The sequence below is a fragment of the Triticum urartu genome, chromosome 4A (genome assembly GCF_056163025.1).
Source record: "Triticum urartu cultivar PI428250 chromosome 4A, HENAU_Tu73, whole genome shotgun sequence".
NCBI lineage: Eukaryota > Viridiplantae > Streptophyta > Magnoliopsida > Poales > Poaceae > Triticum > Triticum urartu.
Window position 1 is genome coordinate 25590452 of NC_141876.1, and position 16036 is coordinate 25606487.

The 16036-nt window shown below is 48.8% G+C and overlaps 1 protein-coding gene across 1 annotated transcript; it reads right to left on the bottom strand.

Annotated features, from left to right (window-relative positions):
• Positions 1–13405: 13405 nt before the first annotated feature.
• Positions 13406–14974, bottom strand: LOC125550377 (uncharacterized). Its single transcript, XM_048713361.2, has one exon. It carries the CDS (start codon positions 14814–14816, stop codon positions 13608–13610), a length of 1209 nt encoding a protein of 402 aa, XP_048569318.2. The 5' UTR covers positions 14817–14974; the 3' UTR covers positions 13406–13607.
• Between the last annotated feature and the right edge of the window lie 1062 nt (positions 14975–16036).

Below are 16036 nucleotides of genomic sequence, written 5' to 3' on the forward strand. Positions count from 1 at the left end.
TTTTTATAGATTATTAGAAGCAAAATGCTACATCGGATCAAAGAGAAAAAACACAAAAGGTTATACCTCATACTAACACCAAAGGTCTTGAATACCTACATGAGTCGCCCGCCAAAAGAGGTGAAGAACTTGAACCGTTGACGCATTGTGGTTACCACCTGCTTGCACGGCAGGTCATCAAAACCATGCTTCATTGCCAAAAATGTGAGGGAGAAGACAATGGCGATTACCTTAGGACAAAGAAGGCGAAACCAAAACACCACTAGCTCCTTGACATCGGCTACAAAGGGTCAAAGGCCAGCCCAAGATGGGGACGAAGCCGATAGATGTTCATTCCAAATGACGTAGCCTCCACCGCCGAGACTCCTATGCTATATACCAACCAAAGATTTAGTGTTCCATGCCTCTTATCATCGAATACGTCGACGGGGACGGCGGGAACCAGGGGAAACGATGACGGAGGACCTTGGTGGCTAGGATTTTGTCGATTGCGATAGTTGGTGCATGGAGCTCGGGAATTTACGTCACATGGAATTGATGCATTTATTGTCTTTATCGAGACAAGCGATTTGCCTATTTCATCAACTAAAAGAAAAGAGCGGGAAATAATCAAAGCCTCCCTCCTCCCAACGCCCATGGAGCGCGGGAATATATTTCACTTGAAAATAATCAAAGCCTCCCTCCTCCCAACACCCGCCAAAAGAGGTGAAAAACTTGAACCATTGACGCATTGTGGTTACCACCTGCTTGCACGACATGTCATCAAAACCATGCTTCATTGCCAAAAGTGCGAGGGAGAAGACAATGGTGATTACCATAGGACAAAGCAGGCGAAACCAAAAAACACACCACTAGCTCCTTGATATCGGCTACAAAGGGTCGAACGCCAACCCAAGATGGGGACGAAGCCGGTAGATGTTCATTCCAAATGACGTAGCCTCCACCGCCGATACTCCTATGCTATATACCAACCAAAGATTTAGCGTTTCCTGCCTCTTATCATCGAATAGGCTGCCGGAGATGGCGGGAACCATGGGAAACGATGACGGAGGACCTTGGTGGCTAGGATTTTGTCGATTGCGATAGTTGGTGCATGGAGCTCGGGAATTTACGTCGCATGGAATTGATGCATTTATTGTCTTTATCGAGACAAGCGATTTGCCTATTTCATCAACTAAAAGAAAGAGCGGGAAATAATCAAAGCCTTCCTCCTCCCAACGCCCATGGAGCGCGGGAATATATTTCACTTGAAAATAATCAAAGCCTCCCTCCTCCCAACGCCCGCCAAAAGAGGTGAAGAACTTGAACCATTGACGCATTGTGGTTACCACCTGCTTGCACGACATGTCATCAAAACCATGCTTCATTGCCAAAAGTGCGAGGGAGAAGACAATGGTGATTACCATAGGACAAAGCAGGCGAAACCAAAAAAACACACCACTAGCTCCTTGATATCGGCTACAAAGGGTCGAACGCCAACCCAAGATGGGGACGAAGCCGGTAGATGTTCATTCCAAATGACGTAGCCTCCACCGCCGATACTCCTATGCCATATACCAACCAAAGGTTTAGCGTTTCCTGCCTCTTATCATCGAATAGGCTGTCGGAGATTGGCGGGAACCATGGGAAACGATGACGGAGGACCTTGGTGGCTAGGATTTTGTCAATTGCAATAGTTGGTGCATGGAACGCGGGAATTTACGTCACATGGAATTGATGCATTTATTGTCTTTATCGAGTGATTTGCCCATTTCATCAACTCAAAGAAAGAGCGGGGAATATTCAAGGGTGTGTCTAGGGCACATCTAGATGTGCTCTAGTTATTGCACATTAAAGTGAGTGAATCAAACATAAAGAGAAAAGAAAAAAGAAAAGGGGAAATATCCACACGAATCTCGACGTAAGATCAATGACATAGGACTTAGATGTGCAATACTTATGGCACATCTAGATGTGCTTTAGCAAAACTGAATATTCAAAGCCTCCCTCCTCCCAACGCTCATGGAGCACGGGAACATATATGTCCCTTGGAATTAATGTATCATGTGAACTTTACCAAAACTAGTGGTTTGCTTATTTAATCGACTAAAACCAAAGAGCTGGAAATATCAAAAGCACCCCTCCCCACCCAATCTCGCCCGCTCGCGTGCACACGCATTCATATGGAGTGCGGGAATTTAGTTCATGTGGCATTAGCAACCATATGGAGAAGGTTGTAAAATACTGTTAAAAATGTAACACTGATTTATGACTTACTTGATCAGTAGTTGTGCGCACATGCCTCCAGCGCATGTCCTAGGCTGTAAGTGCATCTTCGCACCATATCCTAGTTATTTTCATGATTTATGACAAAACCATTTGAGAGAACTAATGAATTCAATGAGTTTATTTCAAGGACTAAGGGTTATTTTTCATATGCAGGTGGCTAAGTGGAAGATCATTTGTGACACCACGAAAAACATTTCTAGTTGTTGTCCCCATCAAGCTCTTAGTATATATTTTCCAGCCTTTTAGTGCATCCAAAATTAACATTGAGTATACAACAGCCATAATATGATGAGGGGCACAAGCAAGTACTTTGGTTTGAACTCCAAGAACATATCCTGATTCAAAGTCTCCAAAATCAATTCCCTTTGTATGAGTTTCTCTAAGCCTTGGTATCGAAGATTTCCTTTCGGTACTATTCAACCGCTTTGGGTTATTCATACTCACAGATCAAAGCTTTCAAAAGTTCAGAACCGCATTTCATTATGGCCCGGACCTGTCGATTCTTTCCTCTTTGAAACATTGTCTATTTACTACAGACATTTTCGAGCACAACATTTTTCACTAACACCGCCTCACATTTCATGGTCGTTATGCGAGCCTCTTGGGAGCTTCTATTTCACGCTGAAACCATGAAATTGTTGATATAAAGTTACATGGACCGGCCCACGAAGCTCTCGCTCGTTCAGCTCGACTACCTGATCCATCCGCTTGCTTAGCTTTTTTTTTTCACTCGCTCCATTGCTACCTTATAAAGAGCCAACTATCTTTTTTCATTCAAAAAAGTTCGTTAAATTAAAAGATTTTCATGGATTTTAAAAAAATCTTAGATTTTTGAAAATGTTGCAAATTAAAAAAAACACAAACTTGACATAAAGTTCACAAAAATTTAAAATATTTACAAACTTATCTTTTTATAAATTTAAAAAAATTTCACAAAATTAAAATATTCATGAATTAAAATTTGAAAAAGATAAAAAAAATGGAAAGACAAGACAAGAGAGAAAAGACTGAAAAAGAAATAAAATAAACAAACAAAAACCATGCACACACTCTTAAAGGTGAGGCCTCGAGCGACCCCAATAGCCCCTACACAATAGGAGGCTCCAAACCTAAGGAGCTCGGTGCATCTACAGCCAGGCTCCCCACCCCACTCCCTATACGCCCGCGAGGACGACTCGGTCGAAAAACTGTCCTAGATGGGCTCCTCGTACCGGCTCTATACGTCCGACCTGACCGACAGTCCTCATATCCAGCCCAAATTTGAGGCGGATATGGGAAGGCCCGGGCGTGCCTGCCACGTCGGACTGACCGCTGGGACACACGCGAAAACACTCTAAAACCCTTTGGTCCAGCGGGCGTCTTCTCTTATTCTCGATGGCGCCGCCCAAGAGCCCTAGTTCAGCTAGTTAAGCCGGACGCCGGCACCCAAACCCTACCCCCTCCTCATTTCCCTTCCCCCCCATCCGTCGCCGCCACATTCCACTCGTCGTCCGCCGCTAGCCATGTCCCGGCGCCGGGTCACGACCTACGCCATGATCACGCTGGGGCGGGAGCTCCAGCTCCTTGAGCAGACCTGGGCTAGGCGCGAAGCCAGGATCGCAGCCGGCCTAACTTTGGATTTGCAGGAGCCAGAGAAGGAAGAGGTGGTGGTGGTGGAGGAGAATGGGGAGGAGGAGGAGGAGGAGTAGAAGCAAGACGAGGCCATGGTGCGATGCGGAGCCGGAGAAGGAAGAGGCAGATTCGGCGTCTCTGGTTGCGGGTTTCGCCATGTCCGAGGTGCCGGCGGAGTTTGAGGTGGCCCAAGCGAAGGAGGTGACCGAGCAGCAGACCATCCTCGACTCCATCAAGCCGGACGCGGAGGTGAGCTCGACGAGATCTTCGTCGAGATTGACTCCGATGAGGAAGCGGAGGTGCGGAAGCGGCCATCCACCTGGAGGCAGGGCCGTCTAGCACTGCCAGCATGAAGGTCGTTGACATCTCCGACGATAAGCAGTATATTATAAATAAATAGATGTGTATTTTTTTCAGATTTTTTTGTAACTTTAAAAATTACAGTTTCTAGCTATGATTTGTCTGTTTTTCTTGATGTTGATGCTGGTGAGCCAGATACATTCTCTCACTTTCGAAGCACAGTTGGTCCTCATTTTCAAAACTGACAAAGATGTCTTCTTCTTTCTTATACGCGCCGACCATGCACCTTTTTAGTGTTCAATCTTGCCTGAGAGCAGAGCAGTGCATGTATACCATTCGTCTTGATTCTTCAAAAGCTATAATCTGGTACCTACGCAAACGACCTACGCAGATGTACGTACAGACATGGTCGGCGCAACAAAAGATATGGACGTGTGGTCATCCGTGGGAATGGAGGTGCCTTACGTGCCCGAAAAGATCCTCACACTTCAAATTATACAGTTTTATATACAGTTTTTGTTTTGTCGCCCATGTTTTCAATCTGCAAACAAGATCTTTGTCGACCTGTAAAGGTTTGTGCGAGTTAGGATTTTACAAGATCTGCTAGAGATGCTCTTACGTATCTGAAAAGATCCTCACACACGCGGTCGCCGAGTAACGGCGGCACGACTTAGAGGGACAGAGATGCACTGGTAATTGACAAATGCAGCACGGTTTGTAGCTGTACCCCCGACCTGCCAACTCGTTTGAACCGTGTGATCATGATGCCCTATACTATATATCTGCTGCTGCTGGTACATCATTTTCAGGCTCATAGGTGTTGTCACCGATCTCTATTAGTTTGCAGTACAGCTACGTACGTATTTGACACTGTTCATGTAGACCACAAGGGAGGCTGAGGCATGGCATCGTCCATCGTGCATCGTAGATGAAGACGATGATATTCATGTAACCGAGCCATTCAAGCGCACATCCAATGGAAATGCACGTCATACAACGAGCCAACGACGACAGATCAATGGCGGGGGACGGGAGTTTGGGTTCGTTGGATCAAGGCGGCTTATACAGAGGAAAGGGGGGAAGTATACATAAATGAAGAAAGTATAAGAATAGTGGTTGGGGAAAATCGGGGAGGGAAGTGAAGTGTTTAATACAATATATGATACTCCCTTCGTTTGACGTTGTGCAGTCTCGGATGCGCGGGGCCTTTCGATTGCGTCGACGGTGCAGTGCCGTGGTTTGGTCTGCTAGGCGATGCCCTTCGACTATGTTTTTTTTTGAATGCCCTTCGACTATGTTGGTGACACACAGGTACCGTGGCGTCGTCTCGGCCTCGCGTGCCCCTTCGAATGCATCCCGCGACACAGCGTTGTGCAGTCTCGAATGCGCAGAGCCTTTCGATTGCGTCGACGATGCAATGTCATGGCTTTGTCTCGGCTCGCCGATGCCGTTCGATTTCACCAGGCGGTGCTCTTTGGTGTGTTGTGTGGTGTTGAGCTCTCCTTCATTGTTCTCCCCTGTTATGTGTGTGGTCAGTGTGTGTTATTTTGCTTTATCTCTACTCCTTGTGTCTCCTGTACTTCTGGTTCACTTGAACCTATCTTGCGACGGCTGCAAAGCCTTATAGGCAAAATGAATACAATTCAGGTGGGGAATTATCCCCCCCCCCTCTTGAAAATTCAAAAAAAAAATCCTTCTTAAAGGTTTCAATACAAACTATATACAGATGTATATAGACATTTTTTAGAGTGTGGATTCACTCATTTTGCTTTGTATGTAGTCACTCATTGAAATATCTAAAAGGACTTATATTTAGGAATGAAGCGAGTATTTTCTTAGTGTTGTTCTTATTGTCTTCAATAAGTCCAAGATGATATCATCACAAGAAGTGGATTTAAAAAAATAGCACATTTGCTAGTCTTCGGTTTCAATTGATTTTTGTCATGCAACGATCGACTGAGGGTGAGCAGGCAACAAGCCAGAGGCAGGACGCCGTTGCGCTGCCTGTAGAGGCGGGGCGGAGGTTGACATGTGAGGGTGCAAGGGTGGAAGGAGCTTGTCGGCCCTGATGAAGGGGGTGAAGGTTTAGAGGGATGGTCGGGGGCTCGGGGCCACAACGGCGAGGTGGAGGCAGTGACTCGAACAGGGTGGGACAACGAGGCGACATGGTAGTAGCAACACCCATCATGGGTGGCAGTTTGGCTGGCAGTGGGCGACGGTGGTGGTTGATGGATGCGGGTGCAAATGTGCACGGGAGGAGGGGGGAGCAGGCTCGCCAGCCCTAAAGAAGGGGACAATAACTTTAGAGGGACGGTTGAAGCCTCAACAACGAGGTGTGGAGGGCTCAGATAGAGCGGGCCGGCAAGGCAACACGGCGGAAACGTTAACTACTATACTTAATTTTGAGCCAATAAAATTTATGCTTTGTCAAAAAAAAAAAACATCAACCACGTGTTGTGGTTCAGTGGCCGGGTCGGGGAAGCGCAACATCGAAGGGCGCGACGGCAGGCTGACGAGGATGGACAGAAAAGCAAACTTTTTTCATGCGACTAACAACAAATAGTCGGTCAAAAATGAAAGGAAAATAGCCTCGATGGAGATTCTGCCGGTCTGGCTTGAACCCAATGGAAGGGGAGTGTGACGGAATGACTATTGCTTTCGGCTGTAGTAGATCATAACCCTCTAAAAGCTTCCCTTCACTTTGCTCGCACGTACGTACGTACGCCCACTAAGAAATTCCTCGAGACATCAGGTCTCAGGGACGACGAGAGAAGAACCCCATTGCATTGTTTGTTCTAGGCTGCGGAAGGAATGATTCGACAGAGACTTTTTTCATTAAAATTATGCCTGAATTTCCGGTGTTTAGTGCTTCATAATAATTGGAACTAAGGTTGTAGTACTATCTCTCTAACACACATGATTCCGCATCCACCTTTCATGTCGGAAAGCTTAAACGGATGTGGGTCAGCCGCCGTCAAGCCACTGTCAGCAGCAAGGGGTGAGGCTACGGTCATGTACATGGCAAAACAGTTTGAGATAAAGATAGGGCCTCCTATTCATCTGTTAACTGAAAAACAAACCAAATTTTTGGGCCGTCAAATCTTCATCCAACGGTCAGGATCGCGCCGCCACTCTTCATTGTCTTCCTCCCGCACCACCTCCCAGCCACCCGGGACCGCCTCGTTGCCCTGCCCTGCCCTCCCCTCAACCCCCCCCCCCCCCCCCCCCCCCGCGCGGGAACGTATCCGATGCACCAACACTTGTGGTGCTACTGGTGCACCGGATGCCGTACAACATTTTTAAAATTCTGAAAAAATCGAGCACATTGACATAACATCAATGTATGTCGTCATAAAATTTTGTATCTAAATTTGAAATATTTTTTGAGATACAAAAATAACAAAATTGACATCAGTGTGATAATGGGCCAAATCTAAAGCCCAACTTATCTTACGTACTATTTAGTGTTGAATTTGTCATTTTTGTTTTAGGAGCTGTGTTTCGAATTTCGTCTTGAAATTTTGTGACAATATTCATTAATGTTGTGTCAATGTGCTACATTTTTTTTAAAAAAAATTCAAATATTTAAAATGTGCGACTTGAGTTCGGTGCACCGGTAGCACCACAAGCACCGGTGCACCAGATATCCCCCCCCCCCCCTGCTGTGCTTTCCGGCCCTGTAAGGTCTAAGCACACCCCCCCCCCCCCCCCCCTCGCCCTCCCCCTCGATGCCTCACATTGGTCCACCGCCAGCCTCGCGCAAAGCATAAATTCGACTGCCTCTAGAAATTTTTTGTCCAAGGCAGCTGGCATTTAGCAAAACAGGACCAGTGTCATCTGCGTTCTGCTCATGAAAGTCAAGCTATTAGCAGCAACTCTGACATGTATGTACGTCTTCAGGGGCAACTCATTCATAACTGACAGGCAGAAAACAACTCAATGATTCCCAAGATGATACGAACCACGGAAACAAAAGCAATCCACTCATTTGATATACATAATTGGTATATGGCCAAATATACGCCAGCTGCGAAAAGCAGAGAGATCTACTCGTTTGATTTGTGCCACGGCCAAAGATTACAAACAGCAGAAGAAAACAGATATGATAAGATCATCAGGGTTCAAAATGCACGGATCAGCTCGATCAGACACTGTTATTATTTTTTTGTTTATTTTTCCCTTTCTTTTCTGTTATATCGTGCCTTGAAAAGATCAGCAAGCAAAAGCTGCAAGCTGGTAATTCCATTGATCAGAATGGAGACCAAAGGTGTTCTGAACATACACATCGGTGAAAGATAACCACGGTACTAGAGCAAGAGGTTGAATTTGACTAGTCACTGAGATGTACTCCCTCCGTTTCTAAATATTTGTTTTTCTAAAAATTTCAACAAGTGACTACATACGGAGCAAAATGAGTGAACCTACACTCTAAAATATGTCTATACACATCCGTATATGGTCGTCCATTTGAAATATCTAAAAAAATAAATATTTAGAAATCCAAAAATGCAGAAACACATCATGAAGAAACAAAGAAAAAAAACATTCGGTTGAGCATGTGGAGATGCACAATCGTCGTGCAAATACCCAAGCAGCTAAATGAATAAGTGTTCTCGTGCGAATAACAAATAGTCGATCAAAAATTAGCCTCAATGGAGATTACGGAATGACTTTTGCTTTCAGCTGTAATAGACCCTCGAACGTTTAACTATAATAAAACTCTCTTCACTTTGCTCGCACGTAAGTACGCCCACTAAGAAATTCCTCAAGGCATCAATGTGCCGGTGACAAGAAGAGAAGAGCACGCATCATTCTAGGCTTCTGGGCACGGAATGATTCGACAGAGACTACGTTTGCATCTGCTAGGAGCAAGATTCATGTTGGGACATGATCACACCCACAGTGCATGCACGTGTAAGCCCGGGCAGAGAAAAGATATCCAGTACGTATCAAAAAAGCCAAGCAAGCAATTATTATGCCAATCGACAAAGAGGCATGCATGATTCAGCTCCTGAATTTCCGATGTTTAGTGCTTCATAATTGGAACTGAGGTTGTACCATGTCGTTAACACACATGATTCCGCATCCACCTTTCATGTCGGAGAGCTTAAACGGTACTATAAAAGCATTTCCAGACGCGTCCCCAACAAAGCCCCCCAGGCGATTTTTCAACCGTCGGCGTCAAAAAATCGGCCCAGTCGTGCCTCAAGGGCCTAAATTTCGCCGGCTCGGACCGAATTTGGCGCTGGCGGACCCAACCCGAACCCAACACGCTGGGGGGCGCTCAGAGGCGCCGGGCGAATCGTTTTTGGCGCGAAAGAGCCGTGGGCCCTCCTTGCCAGCGACTCATCTCGCTTCTCGCTGCTTCGTCGTCCTCATCGCCTCGTTTCCCGCGGCGAATCAATGTCGCGCGCTGCCGCGCTGGTCAGCCTCCGCTATTGATGCTTCACGGGCGGCACAGTGAAGGCGTGATGACGCGCGTCCCCGCACATGCCACGCGTGCTCGCGCCGCCTCCGCCTATATAAGCCGACCCCAGCGCGCCGGTGGCACGCACAGAGTCTCCACCGCCGACGCGCCCTATCTCCCCTTCCTCCTTCTCCCCTCGCCGTCCCAGTTCATGAAAATGGCCGAACGATTCCCAGGCGACGGCGCGGCGGCGAACGGCTTCGGCCGCCGCCACCTTCACGAAAACGAAGCTCGGCTCCTCTTCGAGGCCGAGTACCCGGTCCCGCCGGACACGCGGGTGCCCGGGGCGTGGAGAATCAGCGCCGGCGAGGTCCCGGTGCCACCACCGCCCACCGGGGCGGCGCATCGTGCGGAGATCGCGCGTATTCGCGCCTCTGCCGCGGGCGGCGAGGGAGGGGCCGCGCTACGTCCCCGACAGCCCGCTCTGGGAACCCTACTTCAGCCGCCGTCACGCCGAGTAGCTCGAGGCCACCAACGGCGTCGTGCCCTTCCGCCGCCGTCGCGCCCAAGCCGGAGCCCATTCTCCCCCGGAGTACGAGGAGATAGCCCGGCGTGACTTCTCCGACGCGGACGCCCTGCGGTGGGCGCGCGACGACTACCTCCGGACGAAGATGACCCGGCAGACCCGGGCGCTGGAGGAGATCGCCGCCCGCAAGCGTGGGCGCGAGGACGAGCACGGCGTCGTGATTCTCGACAGCGCCGACGACGAGGACGCCGGCGGACCGTCCAACCCGCCGCGCCAACTGGGGGGTGGGGGTGGGGGGGGTTGCAGCATGGACGGCGGCCACGACGACGACGATGACGACGGCGGCGGTTCTACAGCCTCCTCGGCATGCAGAACTGCAAGGGCGGCGGCCGGCGAGGCGAGCGAGACGGCGGGCAGGCCTAGTAGTGTGTTTTTTTTGTAAAATACTTTAAATATGTATGAGCAAGCGTGTTTGTGCCGTGTTTGGTCGAATTTGGTTTGAAGTCGCCGAAATATGCATGAATTCACCGTGTTTGCGCCGTTCAAAAAAATCCCGTGGGCGCCGCGACTGGATGACATCACGTCTCCAGCGTGCGTTTTGCGTCGGTGCGCTCTCAGGAGGCGATTTTTAGCGCCTCCTGGGAGCCAACGGCTGGAGATGCTCTAAGGAGCTAAAATCTTTTAGCCGTTGGGGCTCTTTCTTTTGGTTCAGATATATCCTCAGACAGAACGATGAAACTAAGCGAAGTAGGGTCCGTACTTGTTCTTGTTAGCAGCGCCGTGCCTCCTAAAACTCAGAAGTGAATCATCAAACTTGCAATGTTGGCTCCCACTGCCCAGGCAGTGAACTAACTTGTTTTCCGTTGATGATAGCCTGCTGTTTTTCACTCCTAAAACTCGGAAGTGAATCATCAAACTTGCAATGTATTGTGATGGCTCCCACTGCCCAGGTAGTGAACCAACTTTTTTTTCGTTGATGATAGCCTGCTGTTTTTCAAGTCTAATGGATCAAGCGATGTGCTCAGCTGCGGTCAAGCCACTGTCAGCAGCAAGAGGTTGAGGCTACGATCATGTACAGCGCAAAACATTTTGAGATAAAAATAGAGAAGCCCTATTCATCGGTTAACCGAAAAACAAATTTAGATTTAGTCGCATTTTTGGGCCCTGACTTTTAGCAAAACCGAAAGAGACAATCTGCATTCTGCTCATGGAAGCCAAGTTATTAGCAAGTTACCAGCAACTCATTATGTGCATGTTTGGGGGCAACTCTCATAGCTGGCAGGCAGAAAACAAGTCAATTATTCCCAAGATGATACGAACTGCGGAAACTAAAGCGATCCTCTCATTTGATATGAAGTGGTCTAGCCAAAGATACACCAGCTGCAAGAGGTAGAGAGATCTACTCCTTTGATTTGTGCCACAGCCAAAGATTACAGACAGCAGAAAAAAGATGTGACAAGATCAGCAGGGTTCAAAATTCACGGATCAGCTCGATCAATGACACTCGCAAGCTGGTGATATCGTGCATTGAAAAAGATCAGCAAGCAAAAGCTGCAAACTGGTGATCCATTTGATCAGAATGGAGACCCATATACATCGGTGAAAGATAATCAGTACGTACTAGAGCAAGAAGTTGAATTTGGACCTGAAGACAAGTCATGACCTAGGCACTGACAACCGGGCTATATCTATAAAGGAATCCAAGAAAAATGCCGAAACACATTATGAAGAAACAAAGGAAAAACATTCAGTCGAGAATGTGGAGATGCACAATCCTCATGCAATCCGAAGAGCTAAATGAATAAATGGTCCTCTGAAAAAATGAATGGTTAAGAGATCTCCAGAAAAACTGTAGATGCACTACACCAGTCACCTGGAAAATTTGGCCATCACTGAGCACAAGTTAAATGGAAGAATCGATACAAAACATTACATTCCACAATAACATTACAAAAAAAATATTCTCACGCAAACAGACATCATGTTTGCTCCAGCATTCCTCTATATGCAAATGAGGACAGCATTATCTAACATATGTCCTCGAATGAAACAAAAAAAAAACAGATTGAGGCTTCTTATGTGCTATGTCATATATTTCAGCTTAAAGAAGATAATTCAAAACGGTGGCCATTCTTTTATTTGAGAGAAAACGTAACTATGTTAAGACAGTGTAACAACTAATAAACAGGCATCCCGATGTTGGATGTAAATCTTAATGGGATTCACAGACATCAATTTACATCACTTATATTATTTGGTTATGCTGACTAGATATTTTGTTGAGCAAAATAGTCTCGGCAGCAATGCAACTAATTCAAGTAGATCTAGAACCCTATCAGGTATGCAGAGAATCAGCACCAGCATCATATCACGAAGCATCAGGGCATAGAGACATAATGCTCTCACTGAAAAATACAATTTACTTCTATAAATAAGGTCGTTATGAGAAGATGGCAACATAAGCAAACAACATACAGCTGGGATAGGCCTGCTGCAGATTGCGGAATGATTATAGTTGATTAAAAAGAACAACGGTCTCAAATTGCATAAAAGGATGCCATCTGACAAGTTATCTAATACTCCAACCAACACATCACTTGGTCAGGGTCAGAATCACAAAACAAGGACGCTTTTCTACATTGTTATCCTATAATCAGCTAATGGAAATTCAAATTTGGCTTGAATTGGGTACCATGAATGTCTTAAATGGTCAATTAGGTTCAAATACAAATCTTCATCTGAATGAAACAGTCAATACCAATGTAATACCATTACCGCACCTATTCCACCCAATCCCAGTGACACCAAAATTGCACAATAGATCTGCTGAGTCTAAAGCAGGATAACATACATTCCTAGTCCATACATAGGGTTGGTATTTCCTATACCGTGGCACCTCGTGACAATCTAAATCATTGTTTGAATTACAATTTTTGCAATAGCATGGAAATGAGTCAACAAAAAGCAACCAGAATAAATTTGGTCCGTGGGGAAACAGCATATTCATCTTTCACAGTTTGTAGGTTCAAAATAACGAGACCAGGGGTACAACCAACCCCCAGCTCATAATTAAGAAGAAAACAAGGTACAATAGTTTATTTGCCCCACAAAATAGATCAATGAGATTTAATCTGACCCACAGTGGTCGAACCCTATGCTATTTGCGCAGTTAGAACAACATGTAATAGTGGAGGGCTGAAGCTACATGAACTACTGATTACTCATTAGCATAAACTGAAAATGATAGTGGCAGAAGCATGCTATATAAACAACAATGCTGGAATCATAAGGCATTATTAAGACGATCGAGTGATTAAATTATTAAACGGAACAACAATATCCATAGCAATGTCACATAGGCATAATTTGTAACTAGAGCGGCTAAAGCAAGGCTCAAGCTGAGCAATGCGCTACAAAAACATAGCATGCATAATAACCTGATTTCTTCTATACATGGCGGCAAAGGGTGGAAGCACGTCATCGGATACATCTCATTCAGTGCCCAGCGGCGGTAGCATCCTCAATGATCAACCTGAGCCTTCGGCTCAACACATCAAGCTCATCAATCCTCTGCGCCCTCCATCGCCTGGCGAGTTCGCTTTCCTGGGCATTGCCACCGTTGACTATTCCATCGGCCTTTGCCTCTCTCAAACACTCCTCAAATACATCCAGCACGGCGCTTGCCATGCGATGCTCGCTGCTACGCGGCAGCAATACATTGCAGTTACCGTTCTGACCGGTACCTCCATTGTTCATAGCATTTTGGGGATTACCTCCATTGTTGACAGCATTTTGGGGAGCTGCGTCGTTGCCAACAACTCCATCGTCACCCGCAACAACTCTATTGTCACCGACATCGGTGAGAACAGCCATTCTCTCAGCCTGGTCCAGCGCAATCCCGTCCAAGGTAATCCCATCAAGGTTGCCGTCGGCAACAAAGGCGGCACCCTCGTCAAAATAGAGGTGGTGGCCGCTCTCCTGCTCAAGATACATCACATCCTCGGCGCCGTTGTCATCGGGGAAGGCGGCGCCGGGGGTGGAGGAACCGATCCCATTGTAGCCATGGGAGTTGCTGTCCCCCGAGGGGGCCGGGACGTCGAGCGGCACGACGGCAGGGTTGGAGCGGCGGCGCTTGTTCCCCGAGGAGCCTGCGGGCGCGGCGGCGGCGGCGAAGGGCGAGGTGGCGGCGTTGGCGGGGTCCCAGAGGCGGGAGCAGAGGTGGAGGACGTCGCGGTCGTGCGGGGCGAGGCGGGCGGGGTCGAGGCCCCTGGCGACGCGGGAGGAGACGTTGCGGTGCTTGTTCTTGAGGCGGCGGAGCTTCTCGGAGAGCTGGGAGCGGGTGTAGGGCTGCGGCATGGACTCGGAGAAGCGGTCGTAGAAGACGTTGAGGTCGCGCGGGAAGACGAGGCCCTGCGCGCCGCAGCCGAGGAGGCCCTGCAGGAAGCGCAGCTCGTCGGACTCGGACCAGATGCGCTGGAACTTGAAGGGCGGGTTCTGGCCGGAGGAGGCGGCGCCGGCGGAGGAGGAGGGCGAGGAGGAGGGGCGCGGCGGGGAGCGGCGCTTGATGGGGAGCTTGCGCGCGGCGGAGGCGGGGGACGGGGACGGGGTCGGGTGCGGTGCGGTCGGGGTCGGGGTGGGGATCTGGTTGGGGTTGGACGGGAGTAGCGGTGGGGGTGGGAGTGGGAGGGTTTGGTCCGAGGCCATGGATCGAGCCGAGCGAGCCCCGCCCCCGACCTCTCCCTCTCTCTCTCTCTCTCTGGGAGGCGAGACGTGGTGGGGGGTCGATCTGTGGTGGGTGGATTGGGTCGCGCCGCGGCCGGACGGGGGGTTGGCTGGATTGATTGGGTTGGGGGTGCGGCTCCGAGGATGGAGACGGCTAGACCTAGACGAGTAGAGTAGTACTAGACGGGACGGGACGGGGTAAAGGTCGATCGCTTGGGTGCGCGTCTGTGTGGTGACCGGTGGGGGGTGGGTGGCCACGGGTATGTGCACCGACGCGTGGGCCCGACACTGGGTTGCTCGTGAGTGACTAGGGAGAATCAGGGCCGGGCCGGGCTGGGCTCCGCAGAGCCGACCCCAAGATGAAAAGCCCGGGTGTAGTCAGGCCCGGCCCGACAACATAGATTAAAACAAAAAAAAATGTTGTTGCTAAAAAAAATGTTTTCCGTAATAAAATGATGAGGCACTCTACCTTTTTATCTCTACTTTTAAGGAAGGGTTGGTAGTCTCCCCTCATTCCCATCAACCGTCGGCAAACCCTATATTATGCCCACGTGCATTATGCAGGGACATTTAGGGCGTGTTTGGTTCCTTGTGTAGCTACAGGCTGCATTGCATGGGGCGTCCTGGGTGAGCCTGGCCTGGTTGGGCTGATGCAAGTATGACCAGAGATGGCTGTTTGGTGAACTTGCATGATATTGCTGCACCACGAGCAGGTTTTCCTGAATTTTGCTGGTCTTGCCATATCATTGTTTGCTAGCTACTTGAGCGATATATGGCTAGTACCTAATCCCGTCATGACCAAAACTGCATTGCTCCATTAGCTATCTCCCATACTTGAACTGAAACAGAGGAGATGGATCGACCAAGTTGCGCAGACTCGACCGATGTTGCCGCGAGTCACCGTGCAAAGGCACTGTTCGTTTCCTTCAGTGAGGGACGCGGTGACGCAGCAGCCCGGGGTAACGAGATCTGGAGCTCAGTAGCTCCAGACGGTGGGACGACGACGGCAACAACGATGCTTGGTCGAGGACGACGGCGGCTGCAACCCTTGGTCGAGGACGACGGCGACGACACTTGGTCGAGGACGATGGCGGCGGCGACGGCACTTGGTCCAGGACGGTGGCGGCGGCGGCGCTTGGTCGAGGACGACGGCGGTGGCGCTTGGTCGAGGACGGCGGCGGCGGCTACCCTTGGTCGTGAAC

Bases quoted from the DNA above. Each gene is read 5' to 3' on its own strand.
- LOC125550377 (XM_048713361.2), bottom strand. From the start codon at position 14,816: ATGGCCTCGGACCAAACCCTCCCACTCCCACCCCCACCGCTACTCCCG.